We start from the raw sequence: 22,713 nt of genomic DNA on the forward strand, positions 1-22,713 counted from the left end.
CCGTTTGCCCATCTATAAAATGGACTCTCAGAAGTAAACTATAGATGAGGACTGATGCACTCCGCTTTAGCTGGGCTGCAGCAGGACTGGAAGTTACTCCTCCGGAACGACGTTCTGAGAAAAGCGAACCTTGGCAGGTGCGCCGAAGACAGGCTTGCGTTTAAACCCACAGCGCCGCCTCCTTTTCTACAGCCTTCAGCACTGACCGCTGTTCTGCAATACTGCGCACGCGCTGACTCAGCCGGTGGAGGCTTGCGGGTCGGGACTACAACTCCCAGAGTGCTCCGCGCCGCCACCGCCTCGGATAGCCGTTCGGCGCCACTGCGCAAGCGCGGACTCAGGCTGCGGGGCCCGTGCCCAGGGACCACAACTCCCAGAGTGCCCCGCGCCCTCGCCACCGCCGAGACCAAGATGGCTGAGAGTAAGTTCGGGTTCTGCCGGCGCGTGAAGCTGGTTCTAGGAGCCCCGGGTGGTGCAGGGGTTAGGGCAACGCGGAGCCCCTATGGAGCCAGTGGGGTCCGGGCCGGAAAGGGGTGCGGAGGTTACGAGGGGGCTCCTCCGGGGCGGTGTTGACGGAAGAGGAATAGAGGTCACCGGGGACATCAAGTGCGAGGGTGACCCTCCTCACCCATCCTTACAGGAGTCGCAGCCTTCCTCAAGAATGTCTGGGCCAAGGAACCGGTGCTAGTGGCATCCTTCGCCATTGCGGGCCTCGGTGCGTGAGTGTCCCTGGTGCGAACGTGCATGACCCCCAACTGGCGTCCCAGCTTTACCTTCCATCCTGTAGAGGTCTCATGGCTCCCCGCCCATCATTCCATCCAGTACCCCGAGCCCCGACCCTCGCCCTCAACATCCCGTGTCCGCCCATCATTCCATCCTGTACCCCGAGCCGCGACCCTCGCCCTCAACATCCCGTGTCCCTCACACCCCATCATTCCATCCTGTATCCCCAGCCCCGACCCTCGCCCTCAACATCCCGTGTCCGCCCATCATTCCATCCTGTACCCCGAGCCCCGACCCTCGCCCTCAACATTTCGTGTACCCGCTAGTGTGCCAATACCCCAACCCCTAATATTCTGACCCCTCCACCACCCCATCGCGCCGCACCCCATCCGCACCCACCCAAGAATTCTGTAATCCCTTGAAAGAAGTTCTCAATCCTAGGTACCCATTATAAATACCTAACCCCTTAAAAAAAAAAAAAGTGTGGAGAAGGAAATGGCAGCCCACTCCAGTACCCTTGCCTGGAAAATCCCATGGACAGAGGAGCCTGGTAGGCTACAGTCCATGGGTTCGCAAAGAGTCGGACACGACTGAGCGAGGTCACTTTCACTTTCCTCACCTCCTACTCTTCTCTGTCTAAAAGAAACTGGCATTCAGACCCAGATAAGATGATACGCTGGGGCACTAGCCTGCCATCTTCTAGGACGCCTAGTTTTGCAAATAAAATTGTATTCCTTGCTTCAAAAAAAAAAAAAATAATAATGATCGCCTCACCCCCCACCAGACTCTGAATTGAGTTGGCGGTGGGTGGAGGTGGAGCTCGGGAATCTGGTATCTCCTGAAAATTCTCTGGTGACTCTGACGTGTCTCCCGGATGGAGAACCTCAGCCCTGGAGCTGGACTGCTCAGACTTTCAGGGGTGGGAGTGGGGCTCTCATTAAAACACAGGCTCTGATTCAGTAGGTCTGGGAGGGGCTAGGGCAGTTGCACTAAGTTCCCAGGCCTTGTCAGTAGCGCTGGTGGGCAGGCCCCACACTGGGGGAGGTTCGGGACCACAGTTGTCCGGCCTGGCAGCCACGGCCCACATCGGCCCTAGAGCTCTTGCAATGGGGCTGGTATGAATTGAGATGGGCCGTGTAACGCTCGTGTAAAGTACGTGCTGAATTTCAAAGACTTCCTATAACAAAAAGTATATACCCATTTTTTTTCCACGTTGATATATTGAAGTAATATTTTGCATATACCTGGTTCATTTTTTAAATTTGTGCCTTTTAATTTTACTGTGGCTATTCAGTTCAGTTGCTCAGTCGTGTCTCTTTGCGACCCCATGGACTGCAGCATGCCAGGCCTCCCTGCCCATGTAAATTGCATCGCTGGTTCTTACATTCCTGCCTGACAGTGCTGGCCTGGAACACTCCTTTATATGCCCTGCCCCACCTCCCTGTGACTCCCAGCTCCCACCCCAGAGGGACTGTGGTTTCTCAATGATTGTTCTTTGAACCTCCCCCTCTTCCTTAGTTTGTAACAGTTCATGATGCCTCTGGAAGATTCCCAAGACACCCCCTGACCCATACCCCCAATATGCTCCATGACTCATGCGCTCCTTCCGTGACCACCCCCTTCTTCCCTCCTGTGCCCTCCAGGTCCCACGTGTCTGTAAGTACTTGGCTTTCACCCAACCTCTGAAAAGTGTTATACACCCTTCTGCTGACGTATGGGGCTCCCAGGGTGCCAAGCGGCCTCCTGGAGGTGAACCCCTGCTCCCCTCCCCTTCACGGACCTGACCCCCATTTGGCCAAAGCTCAGCTTCTGTCTGCGGGGGTCTCCTCCTTCCCCCAGGCCTCATGCCTGTTGTCTCTCCACAGCTGTAATCCTGCCCACACTCAGCCCCTACACCAAGTACTCGCTCATGATCAACCGGGCCACACCCTACAACTACCCAGGTGAGTGAGGCCTGGCTGTGCGGGGCGGTGGGGGGGGGGGGGCAGTAATGGGCAGGCGCGTCCTCCACAGGGCTCCAAGATTCTGCAGTGCACGCTGGACTCTGTCCTTTCATCCTCAGTAGATGGAATCCACGTGCCATCGAGTTCACTTCTTTTTTAAAATGTATCTGGCTGCTCCGGGTTTTAGTTGCGGTACCCGAGATGGTCAGCTTCACTGCAGCAACGTGGGATCTAGTTCCCTGACAGGGTCGCACCTGGGCCCCTGCCTTGGGAGCACCGCGTCTTAGCCCCTGGGCCACCGGGGAGCTCCCTCCTGTCTGGTTTTGCACTTTGTGAGTTGCTGTGGTGCTTTCAGATTTATGTCCTTGTCTGGGTTCCCAGCCTCTGTTGCTTTCCCAACTGCTGACTTTCTGGGTGTCCGCCTCTCCAGGCCTGTCCTGCTTCCTCATGTCTGTTGGGTCTTGCTCTGGGGCTCCTTTCTGTGTCCATCGTTCTGGTTTTTCACGTCTCTAGGTCTCTATCTCCCTGCTTCCCTACATCTCTTACTCTCTGACCCTTGGTGGTGGTACTTGAGTCGTTAAGTCTTGTCTGACTCTTGTGACTCCACGGACCATAGCCTGCCAGGCCCCTCTGTCCATGGGATTTCCCAGGCAAGAATGTTGGAGTGGGCTGCCATTTTCTCCTCCAGGGCATCTCCCTGACCCAGGGATCAAACCCCGTCTCCTGCATTGCAGACAGATCCTTTGCCCCTGAGCCCCCAGGGAAGCCCTCTCTGACCCTTACTTTCTCATCTCTCTCCTGGGGTCCTGTCTCCCTGTCTGAATGTAAGCTGACAGGCCAGCCCTTCTCTGGGGGCCCTGGTGATCTGCTGGTCTCAGCGGCCCCCTCCTGTCCACAGTGCCCCTCCGAGACGACGGGAACATGCCCGACGTGCCCAGCCACCCCCAGGACCCCCAGGGCCCAAGCCTGGAGTGGCTGAAGAGACTGTGAACGCCTCTGTTAACAGGGAGCAGCCCCCGCCCCAATGGCCCCAATAAATGCGTGAAAACCACCCCGAGCCTGAGTGTGTGTGGGCAGCAGCCAAGGCGAGAGTGGGGGCTAGTTTATTGGGGGGGAGTGAGTTAGTCAAAGGGGGGGCTGGCTAGGGTGGGGTAGGGCAGCAGTTTGTCTGGCCCCCGAGAAACCCAGCTTGAGTCGAGGGCCTCGTCCGCTTCAAAGCCAAAGTCTTCCTCAACCTTGATCTGGGGGAGATGAGAGTGGGGCGTGAGGAGGCCCTGGCCCGACGGCCCACAGGAGGTGGGCCCATACACGTGTCCCCGTACATGCTCCCCAGAGCTGCCCCCACCCCCTCTCCCTGCTCTGCTGCCAGCCCGCCCGGGTATCTGTCCTTCTCCCCAGAACCTCCTCCACGTCTTCCTTCTCCACCCCCACCTGGCATTTTCCAGCTCTTTCTCCTTCCCAGGCCAGCCTCACCCCTTTCCTCCTCCTTGCAAGGCCCTCTCTCCCCAGCCGTCCCAGCCTGGCCTTTCCCTGCTTCCCCTGTGGCCCCCGCTCCCCCTGCACCCCTCTCCCTTCCCCCCAGCCCCCCTCACCGGGGCCAGTTCCGGGGTCAGCGCAGCCCCGACTCGCCGGGTGTCGCGGGGTGCTCGCCGCCTCTTCCTCCCGCTGGGCCCCTCACCGGGGGCCGGGCTGCCTGGCTCCGGGGGTGCGGGCGTCCTCCGAGGTGGGGACAGCCCCTCTTTATCTGGAGGCTCGTTCTCTGCATTGCCGGGGGTGGGGGCATCTGTGCCCTGGCTGCCCTCATCCTGGCAGACGGGAGAGGGGGCAGGTGAAGGCCATGTCCCGGGCTCCAGGCCCGCCTACCTGCCCGCAACCCCAGCTCACCTCCAGCACGATGGTGAACTGGCTGGAGCGGTAGTCATCGCCGTAGGAGTCCAGCACTCTCATGAGGAACCTGCAGAGAAGCCGTCAGGGGAGCCGCTTTACCTTCTGCCCGGCAGGCGGGAAGGGGATGCAGCGCAGCTCTGACCCTGAAGATCTGAGACACCCGGATGCCCAGTGGACTCGGGGCAGGACAGGGGGACCTCTGCACCTCAGCTCCTGCTCTGGAACCCCGGGGTGTGACCCCCGCACCGGGGCAGCCTGCAGACAGTGGCACAGTAGCTCACGATGGTGCCACAGGCCCGGTGGGGTGTCGACTCAGTAACTGGTCAAACATACATTGTCATTTTCATTGGTAGCTAGGAGGCGGGCCCAGGGCCCTTACTCATGACCCTGCCTTCTCTTCCTGCTCTCTGCTCCCACAAGCTTTTTGGTTTTCTGTCTCTTCTGAGCTCTGACCAGATGGTCCCCATAAGCCAGCGCCTGGGCGGAGCCTCTTCCATGCACCTCTCCTCTCAGCACATGGCAGCTGCTCTTGAGGCTGTCGGCTACAGAAGCCTCTGCCACCTGTCCTCTCCTCGGGCACCTGGCATGCATTGAGAGTGAGTGACTGACGCGCGGAAATGGTCGATTCTGCTTATTTTTATTTAGTTGCGCTGAAAATCAGAACCAAATGGTTACCCGGCATGTGAAATGAGGCTCGTGTGACTGAGGGAGTGAATTTTTAATTTCACTTCTTAATGAACTTGGTCGGTTACCACTAACCATGAGAGTGGCAAGGGCCACCGCGGAGCTACTTCACGTTTTTCACTTCACGTGAATTAATTCGAAGAGTTCATGCCCCGAGGGCTCCCATTCAGTTCTCAGCAGCCTGTGATCCGGGCATTACCCTCCCTTGATGGTGGCCTAGTGCTCAGACAAGGGTGTGGCTGGCCTGGAGGCACCCAGGACCAGGTCCTCCAGGACCAGGGCTCAAGGCTGGGTCTGTGACCCTCGGGCTGGTCTCTTGCACTCCGCCCACCCCATTCATTGGGGGCACACCCGCCGCCCCAGGCCTGGGACTCAGCTTGCTGCCCAGGCCCGACCGGAGATGGTGGGGACAGAGGCTGAGACGTGAGACGCAGGCCCCAAGGGTGTTACCTCCGTTCCTGCTGGAGTCTCCGAGTTATTCTCTGCACCTGGTGGAGCCTGTTCAGGACCCGCTCGTTCACCTGCGGGGAGGTGGAGAAAGCACACGTCAGCCGGGCTCTGAGATCAGCACGGTGAGTGGGGCCCCTGGGCACCAGGGATACTGGCCGGGGCCTCCAGGGCCCGTGTGTGTGCCGCTTCCCTGCTCACTGCCTCTCCTGTTCCACTGCCTGGTCCACTCCGCTCACACTCGAGTCCCCTGGCACGGGCCAGGCCTGGGGGCACTCAGCGCCTGGTGTCTGTGAGGCTCACTTCCTTCAGACTGTGCTCAGGGACCTCCCTGAAGGTCCAGAGGTTAGACTCTGCACTTCCATGGCAGGGGGCACAGGTTCGATCCCTGCTCAGGGAACTAAGATCCCACGTGCCTCACAATGTGGCCAAAAAAAAGAAAAACACCTGCGTCAAAGGCCCCCTGCTTAGGCCTCCCCCACTTCCCACGCCAGAGCCCCAGGTCCGCCCCACTCAGCTCCGCTTTTCCGCCGCCTTCCAGCCTCTGTCTCTACTCAGTGTCCTCAGTGTCTCCGCCGCCAGCACAGAAGCTCCAATGGGCTGAGGTCTGTGCCCCTGTCCCCAGGGCCTGGAGCAGAGCCTGGCAGGGGGGTGCTCCCTAAACCCTGCCAACCAGAGGACTTGTTCACAGAGTGATAGTGTTTCAAGGACTCCAAACCAGGAGACAGGCTGGAGATTAGGGCAGGAGGTGGCTGCTTTAGGTAGGGCCGTCACGGGAGATGCGTGGACTGGACTGCTCCTGGGTCAGAAGGACCTAGGTTCGAATACCAAGCTGCCCTTCTCAGCTGTGTGGCCTTGGGTAAGTTCTTAACCTCTCTGAGTCTCAAGTTTCTGCACTGGTCAAAGAGTAATAACGTAACTTACTCCTGGTTGGGGTTGGGCTAAGAGCAGAGGTTCAAGCGCAGCTCCGTTTGAGCAAATGGTGAGTCTCTCTGGAACCCAGCATCCAGCTGTTAAACAGGGCTCGGGATACCTGCTGCTGCTTGGGGGGAGGGCAGGGGGCCATGGGCTGAAGGTTCCCAGCCTGGCATAGAGTGGGTGTTCTCGGGAGAGTGCTCACTCTGCCAGCGCCACCCTTGCACTGAAAGACTCTGAACAGAAGGACACAAGGAGCCTTGAAATCACTGGGAGAGAAAAGAGTCTCGTGGTCGTGGAGAGAAGAGAGGTTGAGGGGAGCTGAAGGATGGAGCGGAGCCGAAAGCCTCCTGGTCAGAAATATTCCCAGGTGGCCCAGCAGTCAAGAACCCGCCTGCCAACGCAGGAGACGTGGGTTCGATCCCCGGGTTGGGAAGATCTCCTGGACGAGGGCACAGCAACCCACTCCAGTATTCTGCCTAGAGAATCCCATGGACAGAGCCTGGCGGACTACAGCCCATGAGGTCACAGAGACTTGGACACGACTGAGCAACTAAACAACAACAATAATAAAAATAAATGGATCTGGTTTATATATATTATGTGTACTTATATTAGGTATCATGCCAGACATCCTGGAATGTGAAGTCAAGTGGGCCTTAGCATCACTACGCACAAAGCTAGTGGAGGTGATGGAATTCCAGTTGAGCTATTTCAAATCCTGGAAGATGATGCTGTGAAAGTGCTGCACTCAATATGCCAGCTGCTGCTGCTAAGTCGCTTCAGTCGTGTCCGACTCTGTGCAACCCCATAGACAGCAGCCCACCAGGCTCCCCCATCCCTGGGATTCTCTAGGCAAGAATACTGGAGTGGGTTGCCATTTCCTTCTCCAGTGCATGCCAGCAAATTTGGAAAGCTCAGCAGTGGCCACAGGACTGGAAAAGGTCAGTTTTCATTCCAATCCCAAAGAAAGACAGTGCCAAAGAATGCTCAAACTACTGCACAGTTGCAATCATCTCACACGCTAGTAAAGTAATGCTCAAAATTCTCCAAGCCAGGCTTCAGCAATACATTAACCATGAACTTCCAGATGTTAAGGCTGGCTTTAGAAAAGGCAGAGGAACCAGAGATCAAATTGCCAACATTCGCTGAATCATCAAAAAAGCAAGAGAGTTCCAGAAAAACATCTATTTCTCCTTTATTGACTATGCCAAAGCCTTTGACTGTGTGGATCACAATAAACTGGAAAATTCTGAAAGAGATGGGAATACCAGACCATCTGACCTGCCTCTTGAGAAACCTATATGCAGGTCAGGAAGCAACAGTTAGAACTGGACATGGAACAGACTGGTTCCAAATAGGAAAAGGAGTACGTCAAGGCTGCATATTGACACCCTGCTTATTTAACTTATATACAGAGTACATCATGAGAAACGCTGGGCTGGAAGAAGCACAAGCTGGAATCAAGATTGCTGGGAGAAATATCAATAACCTCAGATACGCAGATGACACCACCCTTATGGCAGAAAGTGAAGAGGAACTAAAAAGCCTCTTGATGAAAGTGAAAGAGGAGAGTGAAAAAGTTGGCTTAAAGGTCAACATTCAGAAAACTAAGATCATGGCATCTGGTCCCATCACTTCATGGGGAATAGATGGGGAAACAGTGTCAGACTTTATTTTTGGGGGCCCCAGAATCACTGCAGATGGTGACTGCAGCCATGAAATTAAAAGATGCTTACTCCTTGGAAGGAACATTATGACCAACCTAGATAGCATATTAAAATGCAGAGGCATTACTTTGCCAACAAAGGTCTGTCTAATCAAGGCTATGGTTTTTCCAGTGGTCATGTATGGATGTGAGAGTTGGACTGTGAAGAAAGCTGAGTGCTGAAGAATTGATGCTTTTGAACTGTGGTGTTGGAGAAGACTTCTGAGAGTCCCTTGGACTGCAAGGAGAGCCAACCAGTCCATTCTAAAGGAGATCAGTCCTGGGTGTTCTTTGGAAGGACTGATGCTGAAGCTGAAACTGCAGTACTTTGGCCACCTCATGCGAAGAGTTGACTCATTGCAAAAGATTCTGATGCTGGGAGGGATTGGGGGCAGGAAGAGAAGGGGATGACAGAGGATGAGATGGCTAGATGGCATCACCGACTCAATGGACATGAGTTTGAATAAACTCCAAGAGTTGGTGATGGACAGGGAGGCCTGGCATGCGGCAGTTCGTGGGGTCACAAAGAGGCGGACACGACTGAGGGACTGAACTGAACTGAACTGAATACTTGTATTAGGGCTTCCCTGGTGGCTCAGCTGGTAAAGAATCCGCCTGCAATGTGGGAGACCTGGGTTGGATCCCTGGGTTGGGAAGATCCCCTGAAGAAGGGAAAGGCAACCCACTCCAGTATTCTGGCCTGGAGAATTCCATGGACTGTATAGTCCATGGGGTCGCAAAGAGTAGGACATGACTGAGCGACTTTCACTCACTCACTCATACTTACATTACCAACTTCCTATATACACACATACATAAAACCATGTTACAAAGAGTACTTCTAGGAATGTCTGGTAACTGCTGGTGGGGCGCATTTGTCTTGTGTGTCTTCTGCGTATTTATGAAGGACTGGGACTGCTGGCCACAGGGTATGCATAGGTTCAACCTTCGTGCACTTCAGAGGAATGTATGTAATTTAATGTCCAGAGCTGACCCTGCTCCAAGCACTTCCACTGGTCCTGCTGCCTTCAGCCTGGCCTTCAAATCCCCTCCCCCAACATCCCCATCAAACCAAGTGCCTCTCCAGTCCTGAGCAAGCCCTGTGCTAGTGAAGTTCCCAACGTACTTCTCCAGCTTGCCGTGCTCCTGCTTACCCTAAGCCTCGGCTCAAACCTCACTCCCCTGTTAGTTCTCTGTCATCCCTGCCTCCTCTTCTCCTCTGCTCCTACCCGAGTGCAGGCCTCCTCCTCTCCTGCCTGGGCCACTACACTAGCTGCCCCCCTCTTCCAGAACTCACCCAACACCACTGTCATAGGCTGCATTTTTGTTGTTTAATTGCTAAGTCGTGTCCGACTCTTTGTCCCCAAAAAGTGGTGTGTTGGAGTCCTAATTCCCAGGACCTCAGAATGTGGCCTTATTTGGACACAAGCTCTTCGCAAAGGTAATCAGGCTAAATGAGGCTATTATAGAGTGGGTCCTAATCCAGTATGGCGGGACAGTCACACACACACAGAGCACAGGAAGAACGCCATGTGATTCTGAAAGCCGAGATCGACAAGCCAAGGAACGTGAAAGATCCCCAGCAAGCCACTGGAAGCCAGGGAGGGTGCCCAGAACAGATAGCAGATTCTCGCTCACAGCTCTCAGGGTGAACCAACACTCCTGACACCTCAATCCCGGACTTCTAGTCTCCAGACCCTGTGACAGTACATTTCTGTTACTGAGCCACCCGTCTGTGGTTCTTGATACAGCAGCCCTAGCAAATGAGTCCAACCAAAGACAGACAGTCTTTCAAACACCCGGACCTGACCCTGTTCCTTCCTATCTGAAACCTTTTGATCGCTCCCTTTACTCTCAAAAAAGAAAAAAATCCAAACTTCTTGCTATCATGTTCATGGCCTTTCAAGATCTGGGCCCGGCTTCCTACTCCATACTCATTCTCACCAAGGAGGCTAACGCAGTGATTCAGCAGAAAGAACCTGAGTCTTGGCAAAGGCTGTGGGGATGGAGGAAGAGCTGAGAGAGATCGGAGAGGCAGAACGGACAGGACCTGAGTAAATGATGTCAGGGGTGTGAGATCTGAAAAGTCAGATCAGTGGGTTAGCAGTGAGCTGCTTTGTGCTGTCAAATGAAGCTCCTAGAGGAGACAGCCCTCCAAGGTGCCTTGCAGGGTGCCGGACACACTCTAGGTGCTAAATAATGAATGAATGAGTAGACGGAAGGTTCATTTACCTGGGCAAGGAAAGCTGGGTACCTAGACAGGCAGACACTGGGAAGGATTACTAACTCAGGCCAGAGGAGCCCCAAAGAGGGGGATCCACACTCACCTACCTGCTCGATCTCCCGGCAGCGCCGACCCAGCGCCTGGTACTTCCTGCGATTTAGTTCCCTCTGGCGCCGCCGACGGCCCCGGGCTGCCTCTTCCTCTTCATCTCGCTCCCGGAGCCCGGAGCCGCCCAGACCCCCGGACACAAACTCCACTTCGGTCTCAAGCTCGCTCTCCAGGATGTGACCACCGAAGAGCGGAGGCAGCGCCAACTCCGAGCCTGGCGGCGCCGAGAACTCCTCGAAGCCCACGGCGGCCATGGTCCTGTAAGGTCGGGGGGGCTCAGGGACCCCGACGCCCCGTCTCCTAATCCCTCCTCGTTGAGGCCTTGGAAGGAGTCCAGGCCCCTAGCCCACCCCTTTCCAGGATTCAGAAGTCCAGGCTCCCAGCCCACCCCTTCCCAGAATCCAGATCTCTTCACTGGACAGCTTAAGCCCCAACCCTTCACCCAGACCCAGGGGTCCCGGCCTCCGCCAGACCCGCAGCCTTCTGCCTCAGGATGCATCCTGCTCGAGTACGGACCCCTGACCCTAAGCTAAGGAACTGCACCCCCGCGTCAGTCCTCAGCGCAGACTGCTATCAGGCAGCTACAATGTCTCTTGAGATTCGAAGTTTTCCTCAAAATCACTCACCCCTCTCTCTGCTCCAGTTCCATCTCTCCTGCTCGGGGAGCCCCAGGCCCCAGAACTTCCAACCTCGGCAATCTCCGTAGGTTAAGTGGTTCGCAAAACTACCCGTCCCGTCAGGCTACGCGGCTCCAACATCCGGGACTCTGCCGCCACGCCTTCTGGGAGCGGTAGTTTCCTATTTCCGGTTCCGCTCCGTAACCCTTCCACCTCCACCCGACTCCCGGCTTAAATTAAGCCTTGTTTTCTCATTGAACGCCTCCACCGTTCGTCTCAGTTGCCCTTTATTCTTATCCTGACACCCTGTCGCGAGGCTGCGGCGAGTCTGTTTATCGGGCTCAGTTCACAGCGGGCCGCGAGCTGGATAAGGCGCCTCTCCTTTCGGCCTGCTCACCCCTTCTCCGCCTAGCTTCAGGTGCTAATAAAGTTGTTCCAAACGCTTCAGGAAAGACGCGGGGCGGTGGCCAATCAAAGCGCAGCTTTTGCCTCGACGAGGGCGCGAGGGTGAGACGTCATCAGTGAGCGTCGAGCGCTGTTTGGAAGCTATCTTCCTAGAGACCGTGGTGTGAGGAGGGAAGAGGTGAGCGTGATGGAGACGGGGGAAGAGCTAGAGGTCGGATTCCCGGGCCGGGGGGGGAGGGGAGGGAGTGAAAGTGAAAGTCGCTCAGTCGTGTCCGACTCTTTGCGACCCCATGGACTGTAGTCTACCACACTCCTCCGTCCATGGGATTTTCCAGGCAGGGGTACTGGAGTGGGTTGCCATTTCCTTCTCCAGAGGATCTTCCCAACCCAGGGATCGAACCCAGGTCTCCCGCATTGTAGGCAGATGCTTTACCATCTGAGCCACCAGGGAAGTCCCTGGGCCTGGGGGGAGGAAGTATCCAAAGAGAAAGGCGGGCATTCGTAGACCGACTACCCAAGGGTCTCAGAGCGCCTTCAGGGTTACATCTCTGGGGTTTTAGCGGGAGCAGGAAAACCGTTCCTGGGTGTCTTAGTGCTTTGCGTGGTGGTGCCTGGAGAAACAGGTTTAATCAAATCATTACTTGAATAAGTAATGTGTGATGCGCCTTAGGGTACACACAGGGCGTGTGCTGTGTGTATTACCAAGCAAGCTATCTACTCTGGAGCTGGAATAGAAGACGAGAACTGAAGATAAGGAGGTGTTGAGCTGGTAAAAAAGGGAGGGTATGAAGACCTAAAGCGAGGGGAAGAAGTGGGTAAGAGAAAGAAATGTGAGGACTCGTGGGGTATAGGGGATAGGGGCAGAGGCTGAGGCTAGGAAGGTGGGCTGGTGTCAGGCGAGGTCGTGACACCTACTCCGTGCCAGGTGCTAAGCTGGGCGCTGAAAATGGACACGGTCTCTGTTTTCATGGAACTCTTAGCTTAATAGGGAAGGTGGACATCAAACAAAATGTCAGAAGTTTAGAGAATTTCAAGTGTTGAAGTAAACAAACTGGTTCATAAATTGTATAGCAACAGAATAGGATTCAGTCTTGGAGTCAGGGAAGATCCACGCTGCAAGAAATATTGTTTGTGTCCCTGCGTTAGGAATGAAAAAAATAATATATTCAGAGACTGGAGAAAGAAAACCAGACGTGGTTAGCATAAGGATTTAAGTCACTTATTCATTCCTTTGCCCAGTATATCTTGAATACCTACCATATGCTAGATGTTTTGTTAGGTGGTGGAGATACAGGAAACAGACAGATCCGGGCCAATGGCAGCGTAAGCACCAAGTGCTCACCACTGGACCGCTGGGGAACTCCCTGAAGCTTTTTTGAAACTTTATCTTTTTTTTTTTTTTTGGAGTATAGTTGATTGACAGTGTTGTGTTTCTGTTTTATTGGCCCAGCTGCAGGGCATGTGGGGTCTTGGTTCCCTGACCAGGGATCACACCCACTCCCCCTGCAGTGTCTGCTCAGAGTCTCAACCACTGTCAGTCCCTCTTTTCCCTTATAGATTATTAGAAGATACTCAGTAGAGTCCCCTGTGCTATACAGCGTGTCTTTGTTGGTTACCTATTTTCTGTATAGTAGCATGTATATGATACATATGTCTTACTGAAAAAGAACGGGAGGAAGGAGCAATTTCTTATTTAAAAAAAAAAAAAAAGCACTGGGGAGGACAGAGTGAGGGGATTGTACCTTGTAGAATGGTGCTTTGCGTGGGCTTTACAAAAACAGTCTGTACAGCTCCCCCGGCTGGATGAGGTGCTGCTCCGTGCCTGAGGTGATTGGCCTTCAGGCTCTGGACATTTTAGGCCCTGCCTGGCTGTCCTGACATCTGAGGAGACCATTATTTCAGGATATCTATCACCCATTTGGGGCCCAGCTATTGGTGGGGTGGGGCCTCTGCAATGGGTGGAAGAAAAGGAGGATGTAAGAAGAGGTCGTATCTCATTAAGAGGAGGGGGTGTGCTTTTTCCTAATAAGTCTTAGAGACATTGGTGTGAGGCTGTGCGGTGTCTTGTCCAGTGAAGTGAGGCTGGGAAGGGTGAGCTGTGACTGGAGACCACCTGGTTCTGGGAGGTGGCTTTGCACTCAGCAGGTGTTTGTTGAGCATCTGTGATGTGCCAGGCACCGTTAGGAGCCAGAGAGCAAAGGAAATGAACGTACCTTGTCCCTGCGGTGCCTGCGTGCAAGTGGGGTTGATCAAGAAGGACCAGGGCCTTCTGGCCGGGGGAGCCCCACTCCCCATAGTGAGGGGGAGCCCTGCCCTTCCTCCCTACAGGCCTCAGGATGTCTCTGGCTGATGAGCTCCTGGCCGACCTCGAGGAGGCAGCAGAAGAGGAGGAGGGAGGAAGCTATGGGGAGGAGGAGGAGGAGCCAGCCATCGAGGATGTGCAGGAGGAGACCCAGCTGGATCTTTCCGGGGACTCAGTCAAGAGCATCGCCAAGCTGTGGGACAGCAAGATGGTAAGCGGAGGTCCCAGGCATGCCGATGCGGGCAGCAGCCCCCTTTTCCTGGTGGGACCTGGGCTCTGACTCTGCTCTCCTCCCCGCACAGTTTGCCGAGATCATGATGAAGATTGAGGAGTACATCAGCAAGCAGGCCAAAGCTTCAGAAGGTGCCTTCTCCCCTTCCACTCGTGACAATACTGTCGCCACTGTCGTGATCAGAGCGTGAAGAGACAGGAACAGACTGGAGGAAGAGCTGTACCAGGAGAGGGAGCCGTGGGCCAGGCACCCCAGGGTGCAGCTTAGGGAACAGACACAGTGCTGGTTCTCCCCACCCTCGAGCTTCCAGCCTTTCAGGAGCCCTCAGACATTATTCTGGGGAGTATGGCTTCTAGTCCTCAGGGAGCCCCGAGAGGGTTTAGTTCCAGGGAGAGATAAGGTCAAATCTAGACTGGCCGGGATGGAAAGACGGGAGGTTTGCAGACATGCAGACCTGTTCCCTAGTTTCTTCTTCAGCCCCTCTGTGCCCCGCTCCAGCCACATCCCTGGCCTCACCCAGCTGGGACCTGGGAAGGGGTGGGTGCTTAGACACACACCCATACCAAGCTATTTCTCGTCCCCACAGTGATGGGACCGGTGGAGGCGGCCCCTGAGTATCGGGTCATCGTAGATGCCAACAACCTAACAGTAGAGATCGAGAATGAGCTCAGTGAGTACCGGGAAGGGCAACCAGTGAAGATCGAGAACGAGCTGAGTGAGCACTGGGAGGGCAAGCAGAAACAGCCCTGCCTGGTGTCCCCCACAGCCTCTCCCGTCCCCATTTGAGGGGCGGGCAGGATCCCAGGCCACCGTCCCTGCTGGCCTTGCCCAGGGTCTTGCCCCTAAGCCCCTGTATTAGCTCAAACATAGGTTCAGCTACTGAACAGAATGGTGACATGAGAAGGAAGTTTATTTTCCTCTCATGGGAAAGTCTGGATGAGGAGCCCAGGCTGTCTGAGTCTTACTGATCTGTCACCTGTTTCGTGGTACAAAGTGACTACCTACCTCCAGCCATCACCTCTACATCCCCATCAGCAAAAAAAAATCAGGAGAGAAGAGGAGGAGGGCACATTTTTTCCTTTAAAAGAGTGACCTGGAAGTTGCCCGTGTGACTTGCTCTCACGCCTTATGGACCAGAACTGATCTACACGGCCGCAGCCAGCAGTAGGGGCAGCCTTTGTGCTGTGTGTCTGTGAACCCAGCTGCCAGGAGGGGCTCCCTCACTGCAGGACGAAGGGCAGATGGGTGCTGGGGGAGCCCGCGGCATCTGCCTGCCCCTCATCAGGCTCCTGCCCGCCCTGTGCCCCCAGACATCATCCACAAGTTCATCCGGGATAAGTACTCAAAGCGATTCCCCGAGCTGGAGTCCCTGGTCCCCAACGCCCTGGATTACATCCGCACCGTCAAGGTGAGTGCAGAGGAGGGGCCCCCAGCCACCACGCCTGTTGAGAGCGCCCTGCTCTTGGACCCTCTGGGTCTGAGCTGGGGGGTCACTCAGCTCTAGGCCAGAGGCAGGATGGGAACAGGGAGCAGAGATTGGGGGAAGCCAAGACCCCAAGATGGCAACAGGCCCTGGAGTGTTCAGGGAGAGGGAAGAGGCAGGTGTAAGACGTCATCAAGTCAATCTGGCCCCCGAGGCTCTGGGTCTGAGGGGAAGGTCCCTACGGGAGGGTCAGGCATGTGAAGGTGGGACACCACCCAGCACCCAGGCTCCCTCGAGAGTCGAGCAGATGGGGGTGGGGAGGAGACGCGGTCAGACCGCACTCGGAGTGGACACGGGCAGCAGGCCTGTGGCGGCAGCCAGTCCTCCGCAGGTGGACTGTCTGCTTCCGGGTGAGCCCATCTGGGGCAGACAGTGCAGATGCTTTGAGCCGCGGGGTTGTGGGAACTAGGGGTAGACGGGGGCGGCCACTGTCCCTGCAGGAGAGGTTCTAGAGCCTCCTGAATCCCCGGGCCTCCCCCCCTTACCCCCTCCTCCCCCAGGAGCTGGGCAACAGCCTGGACAAATGCAAGAACAATGAGAACCTGCAGCAGATCCTGACCAACGCCACCATCATGGTCGTCAGCGTCACTGCCTCCACCACCCAGGGGTGCGTACCCAGCAGGCCCATCTGACGGCTGTTGGTCGTGGGGCCCCCGCGGCACGGGTATCGGGGTCAGGAGGACTGGTCCCTGCACTGCCACGTGTTCGCCAAGCACCTCCTGCAAGCCGGGCTCTGGGCCCGGGGTCCCCGGCAGTGGGAAGCCAGCCTCCCCCCAGAGCCTGTGGTCCTGAGGGGTGCGGCGGAGGGCAGGCCTGTAATTAGAAGTGGCATCCCCTAACGAGGGGCACGCGGGGTCTCCCCCTGCCCCTCAGTGTCTGTGGCGGGCCTGAGAGAAGGGCAGAGGCGTATCACCCCACAGCAGGGCTCTGACCGGACAAGCCGTGAATGGGCAGGGTCGACGGCAGCTGGTGACGGTGCTCCTGGGGAGCAGCTGGACAGGGGCCTGGCTGGTCGGCAAGGCCAGGCCTGCAGGGTCCAGGGAGCTGAAGGGAGCGTTTCAGAAAGAGGGAACACCTGCGAAGAGCCCGGCTGCAGCCTGGCCTGGGCCAGCTTGCCTCCCCCGGGCAGAGAAGGGAAAGCGGCAGGGATGTGCCGCCACGGGCTGCTTCGCTTCCAGGCCTCGGGGCTGGCGGGGAGGGTGGGGCCCCTCAGCACTCAGGACAGGACCCCCGGAGGTCAGGGTCATTCGGTGTGCCCCAGCTGCACCCCCACCCTGCAGGCAGCAGCTGTCGGAGGAGGAGCTGGAGCGGCTGGAGGAGGCCTGCGACATGGCGCTGGAGCTCAACGCCTCCAAGCACCGCATCTACGAGTACGTGGAGTCGCGGATGTCCTTCATCGCCCCCAACCTCTCCATCATCATCGGGGCCTCCACCGCCGCCAAGATCATGGGTGAGGCCGGGCCCTGCACCCGTGACTTCGGGGAGGCCTGTCCCTTTCTTGCGAATCGGGGGGTGTTCTACACGTCCTGGGGCCCAGCACGCGGCCACCACCCCCACCTGCTTGTCTGTCCGGAGATCGCAGACCAGTGTGGCGGCCGGCAGAGCTGGGGCCCGGCAGCTGCAGGGGCGGTGGGGCATGGCCAGTGGGGGGGCCGGGGACCCGGGGCTGCCTGGTGATGGGTCAGCTCTCTGCGCCCCAGGGTTCCCCGCAAGACGGGGGTGCTGGTCCTGGCAGCGTGATAGGAATAGAGTGCATCCGTTCCTCCTCGGGGCTCTCTGCGGCTGCAGAGCGCCCCCCACCGCCTCCCCCAGGCACCTGGTCCTTTCAGCCAAGGAACACTTCAGGGCACATGTGTGATAAAGCAGCGTGTCAGTCACCGCAGGCGGGGCTTCGACGGCGAGATCTGTCCTCGGGATAGACTGGCACTGGGTGTTGGGGTGGGGTGCTTCCGCGGCCTCACCTCGGGGGTGGACGGCCCCTGCTCGCGTGTCCTCTCCTGGTCACCCCGTGTCCCGGTCTCCTCCTCCCATCAGGGCACCTGTCCTCAAGGTTGGGGGTCCAGCCTGGGACATCGTCTCACCTGGCTCACCCCTGTAAAGGCCCTGTCTCCAGATTCTAAAATGTTGGGGGCTTAGGACTTCAGCAAGTGAATTTGTGGGGGACACAGTTCTGTCCGTGAGGCAGGCGTGTGCAGGATTGCGGAAAGGATGAACTCCTGCTTCCCCCACTGCCCACCACCTCTGACCTCACATCTTTGGGCAAACCATGTCACGCGCCTTGGTTTCCACCCTGGAGACCAGCGGGGGTGTTGCCCGCACCTGCAGGCCACGTGGCTTCCCAGACACGGGTCAGGTTCCTTGTGCGCCAGGGGCTCACTGTGCAGCCTCCGGCACGTTGCTTCGCCTCTCGGAGCCCCTCTGAATCCCCCCAAGATGGGACACGTTGATGCTCCCTGGCGGGGCCCCCTCAGAGCTGCAGCCGGAAACTCTTGTGAAGGTGCAGTGCTCAGCGGACCCCCCTGCCATCCCACTGATGCCTGCCCCCCTCCTGCCTCAGGGGTGGCCGGCGGCCTGACCAACCTCTCCAAGATGCCCGCCTGCAACATCATGCTGCTTGGGGCGCAGCGCAAGACACTGTCGGGCTTCTCGTCTACCTCGGTGCTGCCCCACACCGGCTACATCTACCACAGTGACATCGTGCAGTCCCTGCCCCCGGTGAGCGCCCCCTAGGTCCCCGGGTCACTGCTGGCGGCAGGCGTCGGGAGCCAGAGGGCGGGCCGCACAGGGGGGTGCAAGGAGGCCGGAGCGATGGGCTGGCCTGGGGTTCCGCCAGTGCCACCCACCTGCCGGGCACGGAGCCTGAGCTCCGAGCCTCAGTCTCTCCGTCTGTACGTGGGCGAACTGGACCTGGTTCGTCTGCAGACGGGAGAGGAGGTGGAAAAAGACCCCAGTGACGATCACTGGTTACTGTGACGCATCAGTGCAGGCCCACAGCCGCAGTGGAGGTGGAGGCTGCCGTGCAGAGAGGGCGGCAAGGTGGCAGTTCTGGGAAGCGTGGGCTCTGAGGCTCCTGCCTCACTCTGACCTGCTTCCTTGTCTGTTGCCCCAGGATCTGCGGCGGAAAGCCGCCCGGCTGGTGGCCGCCAAGTGTACTCTGGCAGCTCGCGTGGACAGCTTCCACGAGAGCACGGAGGGGAAGGTGAGGGCGTCATCGGCGTCCTCGTGGCTTGTCTGTGGTCTATCTGTGGCCTGTCTGTCGTCCATCGAGGAGCGCAGTCATCAGAAGACGCCCCTGCACGGGGACTCACAGGGTTGGGGGGCGGGGGTGTCGTCAGGCCCCACCCAGAGCGGCGTCCCCTCCCCCACACTGCCATGATGATGGCCTCAAGTGCAGTGGCCCAAAGGGACACGGGTTTGTGGTCTTAGAGTCCTGTAGGTCAGAAGCCCACGGGGGTTCCCCGAGCTGAAGCTGCGGTGCTGGCTGAGTTTGCTCCTCCGGAGGCTTGAGCTCGGGAGGGCCGCTCCTGGCCGTTTCCAGCTTCCTAGGGCCACCGCGCCCCCTGCTCGGGGCCCCTGCGTCCATCTTCAGAGCCAGCACAGCATCTGCATGCTCTCCCTGCTCTGCCCCTGCCTGCACTTCTTCTCTGACCCTTTAAGGCCCCGGTGATCCCACTGGGATCCCACACACACCACTAAGCTCTCATTCCCCGTTTCGAGATCCCCAACCCAGTCACACCTGCAGAGCTCCGCTTGTCAGGTAGTGATGAGCTCACAGGAACCAGTTGGTAGTAGACACCCTAGGGCGGGGGAGGAACGTCTCTGCTGCATCGGGGTGACTGGACACCTTGGGGTGGGGGAGGAACTTCTCTGCTGCACCGGGGTCTGTCTGGACACCCTGGGGCAGGGGAGGAACTTCTTTGCCGCAGCGGAGTGTCTCTCTGGACACCCTGGGGTGGGGGAGGAACGTCTTAGCTGCATCGGGGTCTCTGGACACCCTGGGGTGGGGGAGGAACTTCTTTGCCGCACCAGGTCTGTCTCCTGTGCCAGCTCTGCCCCTAAGCTGGTATTTATCCCGTCAGCCTATCTTCCTGGGTAGGCCTGTTCTGTGACAGGAGACGTGTCCATCCCGTGCAGTATGGTTTTCCAGGCACCCAGCCTGGCACAGTGTTTGGGCCTCTCTGACCACGGGATACAGCAGTGACCCAGCCAGACAAAAGTCCTACCCTGTGGCTTCTCCACTCTGGCTGTGGGCGGGCGGTGATGGGGAGACACACGCTGGTCAATATGCAGGGCATCCAGGGTGCTGAGTAGAGACGGTGGGGAGAGGAGGTCATGGAGGTGCCGAGGGAGCTTAGACTGATGAACCTGGAAGGCGGGAGGGCTGCTCTGAGGAGGTGAGGGTTTAATGTGGACCTGCGAGCAGAGAGCAGGCGAGTCCCATGGACACTGGGGGATGGGGTCTGAAGCAGTCGGATGGTCAGCGCCAGGCTGGAGCCCAGCGAGCCCCGGGGAGGGGGAGCTGGTGGGACAGGGTGTGTCACGTTGAGCCTGTGCACCCTGGGGAGAGCCTGGCTCCTCAGAGGAGCTGATGGGGGCCAACTGGGGTCCTTCCTGAAGGAAGAGCCCAGAGGGATTCTCAGGTGTGGCGGTCTCCAGGGCATCCCCCTTACTGACCTGAGAGGAGCTGGGGCGGGGTCAGGCCAGGCCTATGGAAGCTGCTGCCGGACCCCAGCCCACACTCCGCAGGTGGGCTACGAGCTGAAGGACGAGATTGAGCGCAAGTTTGACAAGTGGCAGGAGCCGCCTCCCGTGAAGCAGGTGAAGCCACTGCCTGCGCCCCTTGATGGGCAGCGCAAGAAGAGAGGCGGCCGCAGGTGGGGCCCGGGGACCAGGCGGGGCGGGAAGGGCTGAGGCCCCCCTTCCCGGCTGACCCCCCTGGTCCGCCCCAGGTACCGCAAGATGAAGGAGCGGCTGGGGCTGACAGAGATCCGGAAGCAGGCCAACCGCATGAGCTTCGGAGAGGTCACACCCCCCTACCTCGCGCCCCTGCATCCCCTCCACTCCTATGGCCATGGCAACACCTCAGCCTCTTCCCTGGTCCCCTGGCTTCCACTCTCTCCCAGCCCCAGAGGGATCTCCGTGACCGCACAGGCCCCCAGGCTCACCCCCCACCTTCCCCACCCCACCACCCTGCTGTCCAGGGCTTCCCAGGCACCACCCCTGCCAGGCCTTTGCTACCTAAGCATCACCCCGCTGGTCCTGCCGGAACTAGCTCGCGTGTCATCAGTGAAAACTGTTTCGGTTCTTCACACGGCACAGACACACACACATTCCCCCTCAGCTCAAGCAGTAGTAACAGGACCCGTGCTCCTCACCGGGGCCCCAGCAAGGCTCCCTGCGCTCGGGGCCCAGGCAGTCCCGGGTGGGTTGGAGCCCTGGGCTGACTGAGGGGCGGCTGACACCTGGATGTCTCCCCTCCACCAGATCGAGGAGGACGCCTACCAGGAGGACCTGGGTTTCAGCCTGGGCCACCTGGGCAAGTCGGGCAGCGGGCGGGTGCGGCAGACGCAGGTGAACGAGGCCACCAAAGCCAGGATTTCCAAGACGTTGCAGGTGCGGGCTGGGTCCCGGGGATGGGGGCGGGGCCTGGGGTACGGGGTCAGGCACGGGTGTGCAGACCCAGGCCACAGCCCTGAGCGCCCTGCCCTCCCCGCAGCGGACCCTGCAGAAACAGAGCGTGGTGTACGGTGGGAAGTCCACCATCCGCGACCGCTCGTCGGGAACCGCCTCCAGCGTGGCCTTCACCCCACTCCAGGTACTGGCTCTCTGGGGGCAGCAGGCCCGGGGAAGGCCATGTTCCCCCATCCTGGGCTGCTGCTTCCTTACGTGCCCCACTTTGGGGCTGCCATTGGTTTGGGCGGGGGGCTCCAAGAAGCCCCTGAGGTTGAATCGGGATTCCCAGCACACGGCGAGGTTTGCAGGGACCACTGAGTCTCTGTGGCCCTGAGCAGGCCCAGCCGCTCCCACCCGAGGGATGCCTGCTGAATTCCGGGGGCACTGTCGCAGGCGCTGAGGTGGACAGACACACACCAGGGAGTTCTGGCCTCTAGGAGTTTATCTCAGGGGTCAGACAAGTAAGATACATAGTGTGTCGGGAGGTGGAGAGTGCTGGGGATGAAAGGACTAGGGAGACGGAGCCTCCAGAGGCAGCCTCAGCGAGATGCGAATCCCCGGGTGTGAGACACTTGAATCAACGCCGGCCACGCATCAGACCCCCAGAGCAGGTCGTTAAGTCCTAGCTGGGGCTGCGGGCAAACTTCTTACTTCTTGGACTCGGTGTCCTCATTCAGGAACTGAACGGGATCAGCCTTTCTCACACGGTGGTGTATTTAAAATCGCCTGGGGAACTTGTTACAAATTCAGGGATCTAGGTCCTCCCGGCTCGCCTCACCCCCAGAACCACAGAGGATCTCCCAGGGTAGGGGAGACCTGGGGGTTGGCATGCCCTCCGCATGCTTGCCCAGAACCCCAGGCCCATCAGGAAGGGCTGTGGGCCCCTGACACGCCACAATTCCCTCACTGGGAGGCTGTTAGAGACCAGGCCGTCTCCCCACCCCGCCCCATGTCCCTCCCCTGCCCAGGGCCTGGAGATTGTGAACCCACAAGCAGCAGAGAAGAAGGTGGCGGAGGCCAACCAGAAGTACTTCTCCAGCATGGCCGAGTTCCTCAAGGTCAAGGGCGAGAAGAGCGGCATCACGTCCACCTGAGGGGGGTGCCCGGCCATCACTGGCCGGAGGGACACGGGGGCCCCCCCCAAGGGGGTCGGGGCCCAGAGGGCCTGGGGCTGCCAGCAGGGAGCAGCGCCCCAGGCCAGCCGCTGTGGCGTGACGGCCAGTGAGGCCTGGGAGGAGCTGGCCCCCGTGTGGAGCTCGCCGCCCCCTCTGCAGACACACAGCCAGGCCTCACCACGCGTCGTCTTTAACTGGGAAAGGAGGTATCTTTGGAATGGACGTAATTAAAAGCACGTTATCAGGA

The 22,713-nt window shown here is 58.3% G+C and overlaps 3 protein-coding genes across 4 annotated transcripts; 2 read left to right on the forward strand and 1 right to left on the reverse strand.

Moving 5' to 3' along the window:
* Positions 1 to 39: 39 nt before the first annotated feature.
* Positions 40 to 3,718, forward strand: NDUFA3 (NADH:ubiquinone oxidoreductase subunit A3). 2 transcript variants are annotated; one of them, XR_003506357.1, is made up of 5 exons: positions 40 to 421; positions 641 to 715; positions 2,589 to 2,666; positions 2,854 to 2,998; positions 3,565 to 3,718. XR_003506357.1 is itself a non-coding variant. In XM_027514649.1 (4 exons), exons 1-4 carry the CDS (start codon positions 55 to 57, stop codon positions 3,654 to 3,656), a joined length of 612 nt encoding a protein of 203 aa, XP_027370450.1. In that variant the 5' UTR covers positions 40 to 54; the 3' UTR covers positions 3,657 to 3,717. The 2 variants fall into 2 exon arrangements, 1 of the variants encoding a protein (XP_027370450.1); XM_027514649.1 differs by lacking the exon at positions 2,854 to 2,998 and having other exon boundaries at positions 3,565 to 3,717.
* Positions 3,719 to 3,751: 33 nt separating this feature from the next.
* Positions 3,752 to 11,665, reverse strand: TFPT (TCF3 fusion partner). The gene is made up of 6 exons (XM_027514647.1): positions 11,266 to 11,665; positions 10,639 to 10,897; positions 5,688 to 5,758; positions 4,551 to 4,620; positions 4,259 to 4,471; positions 3,752 to 3,907 (listed from the first exon to the last, which is right to left on the reverse strand). Exons 1-6 carry the CDS (start codon positions 11,286 to 11,288, stop codon positions 3,788 to 3,790), a joined length of 756 nt encoding a protein of 251 aa, XP_027370448.1. The 5' UTR covers positions 11,289 to 11,665; the 3' UTR covers positions 3,752 to 3,787.
* Positions 11,306 to 22,713, forward strand: PRPF31 (pre-mRNA processing factor 31). Its single transcript, XM_027514638.1, has 14 exons — positions 11,306 to 11,839; positions 13,990 to 14,174; positions 14,266 to 14,326; positions 14,782 to 14,865; positions 15,506 to 15,603; positions 16,179 to 16,285; positions 16,959 to 17,128; positions 18,236 to 18,393; positions 18,788 to 18,877; positions 20,425 to 20,552; positions 20,628 to 20,700; positions 21,163 to 21,291; positions 21,395 to 21,493; positions 22,320 to 22,713. Exons 2-14 carry the CDS (start codon positions 13,998 to 14,000, stop codon positions 22,443 to 22,445), a joined length of 1,500 nt encoding a protein of 499 aa, XP_027370439.1. The 5' UTR covers positions 11,306 to 11,839; positions 13,990 to 13,997; the 3' UTR covers positions 22,446 to 22,713.

This window comes from Bos indicus x Bos taurus, chromosome 18, assembly GCF_003369695.1.
Source record: "Bos indicus x Bos taurus breed Angus x Brahman F1 hybrid chromosome 18, Bos_hybrid_MaternalHap_v2.0, whole genome shotgun sequence".
NCBI lineage: Eukaryota > Metazoa > Chordata > Mammalia > Artiodactyla > Bovidae > Bos > Bos indicus x Bos taurus.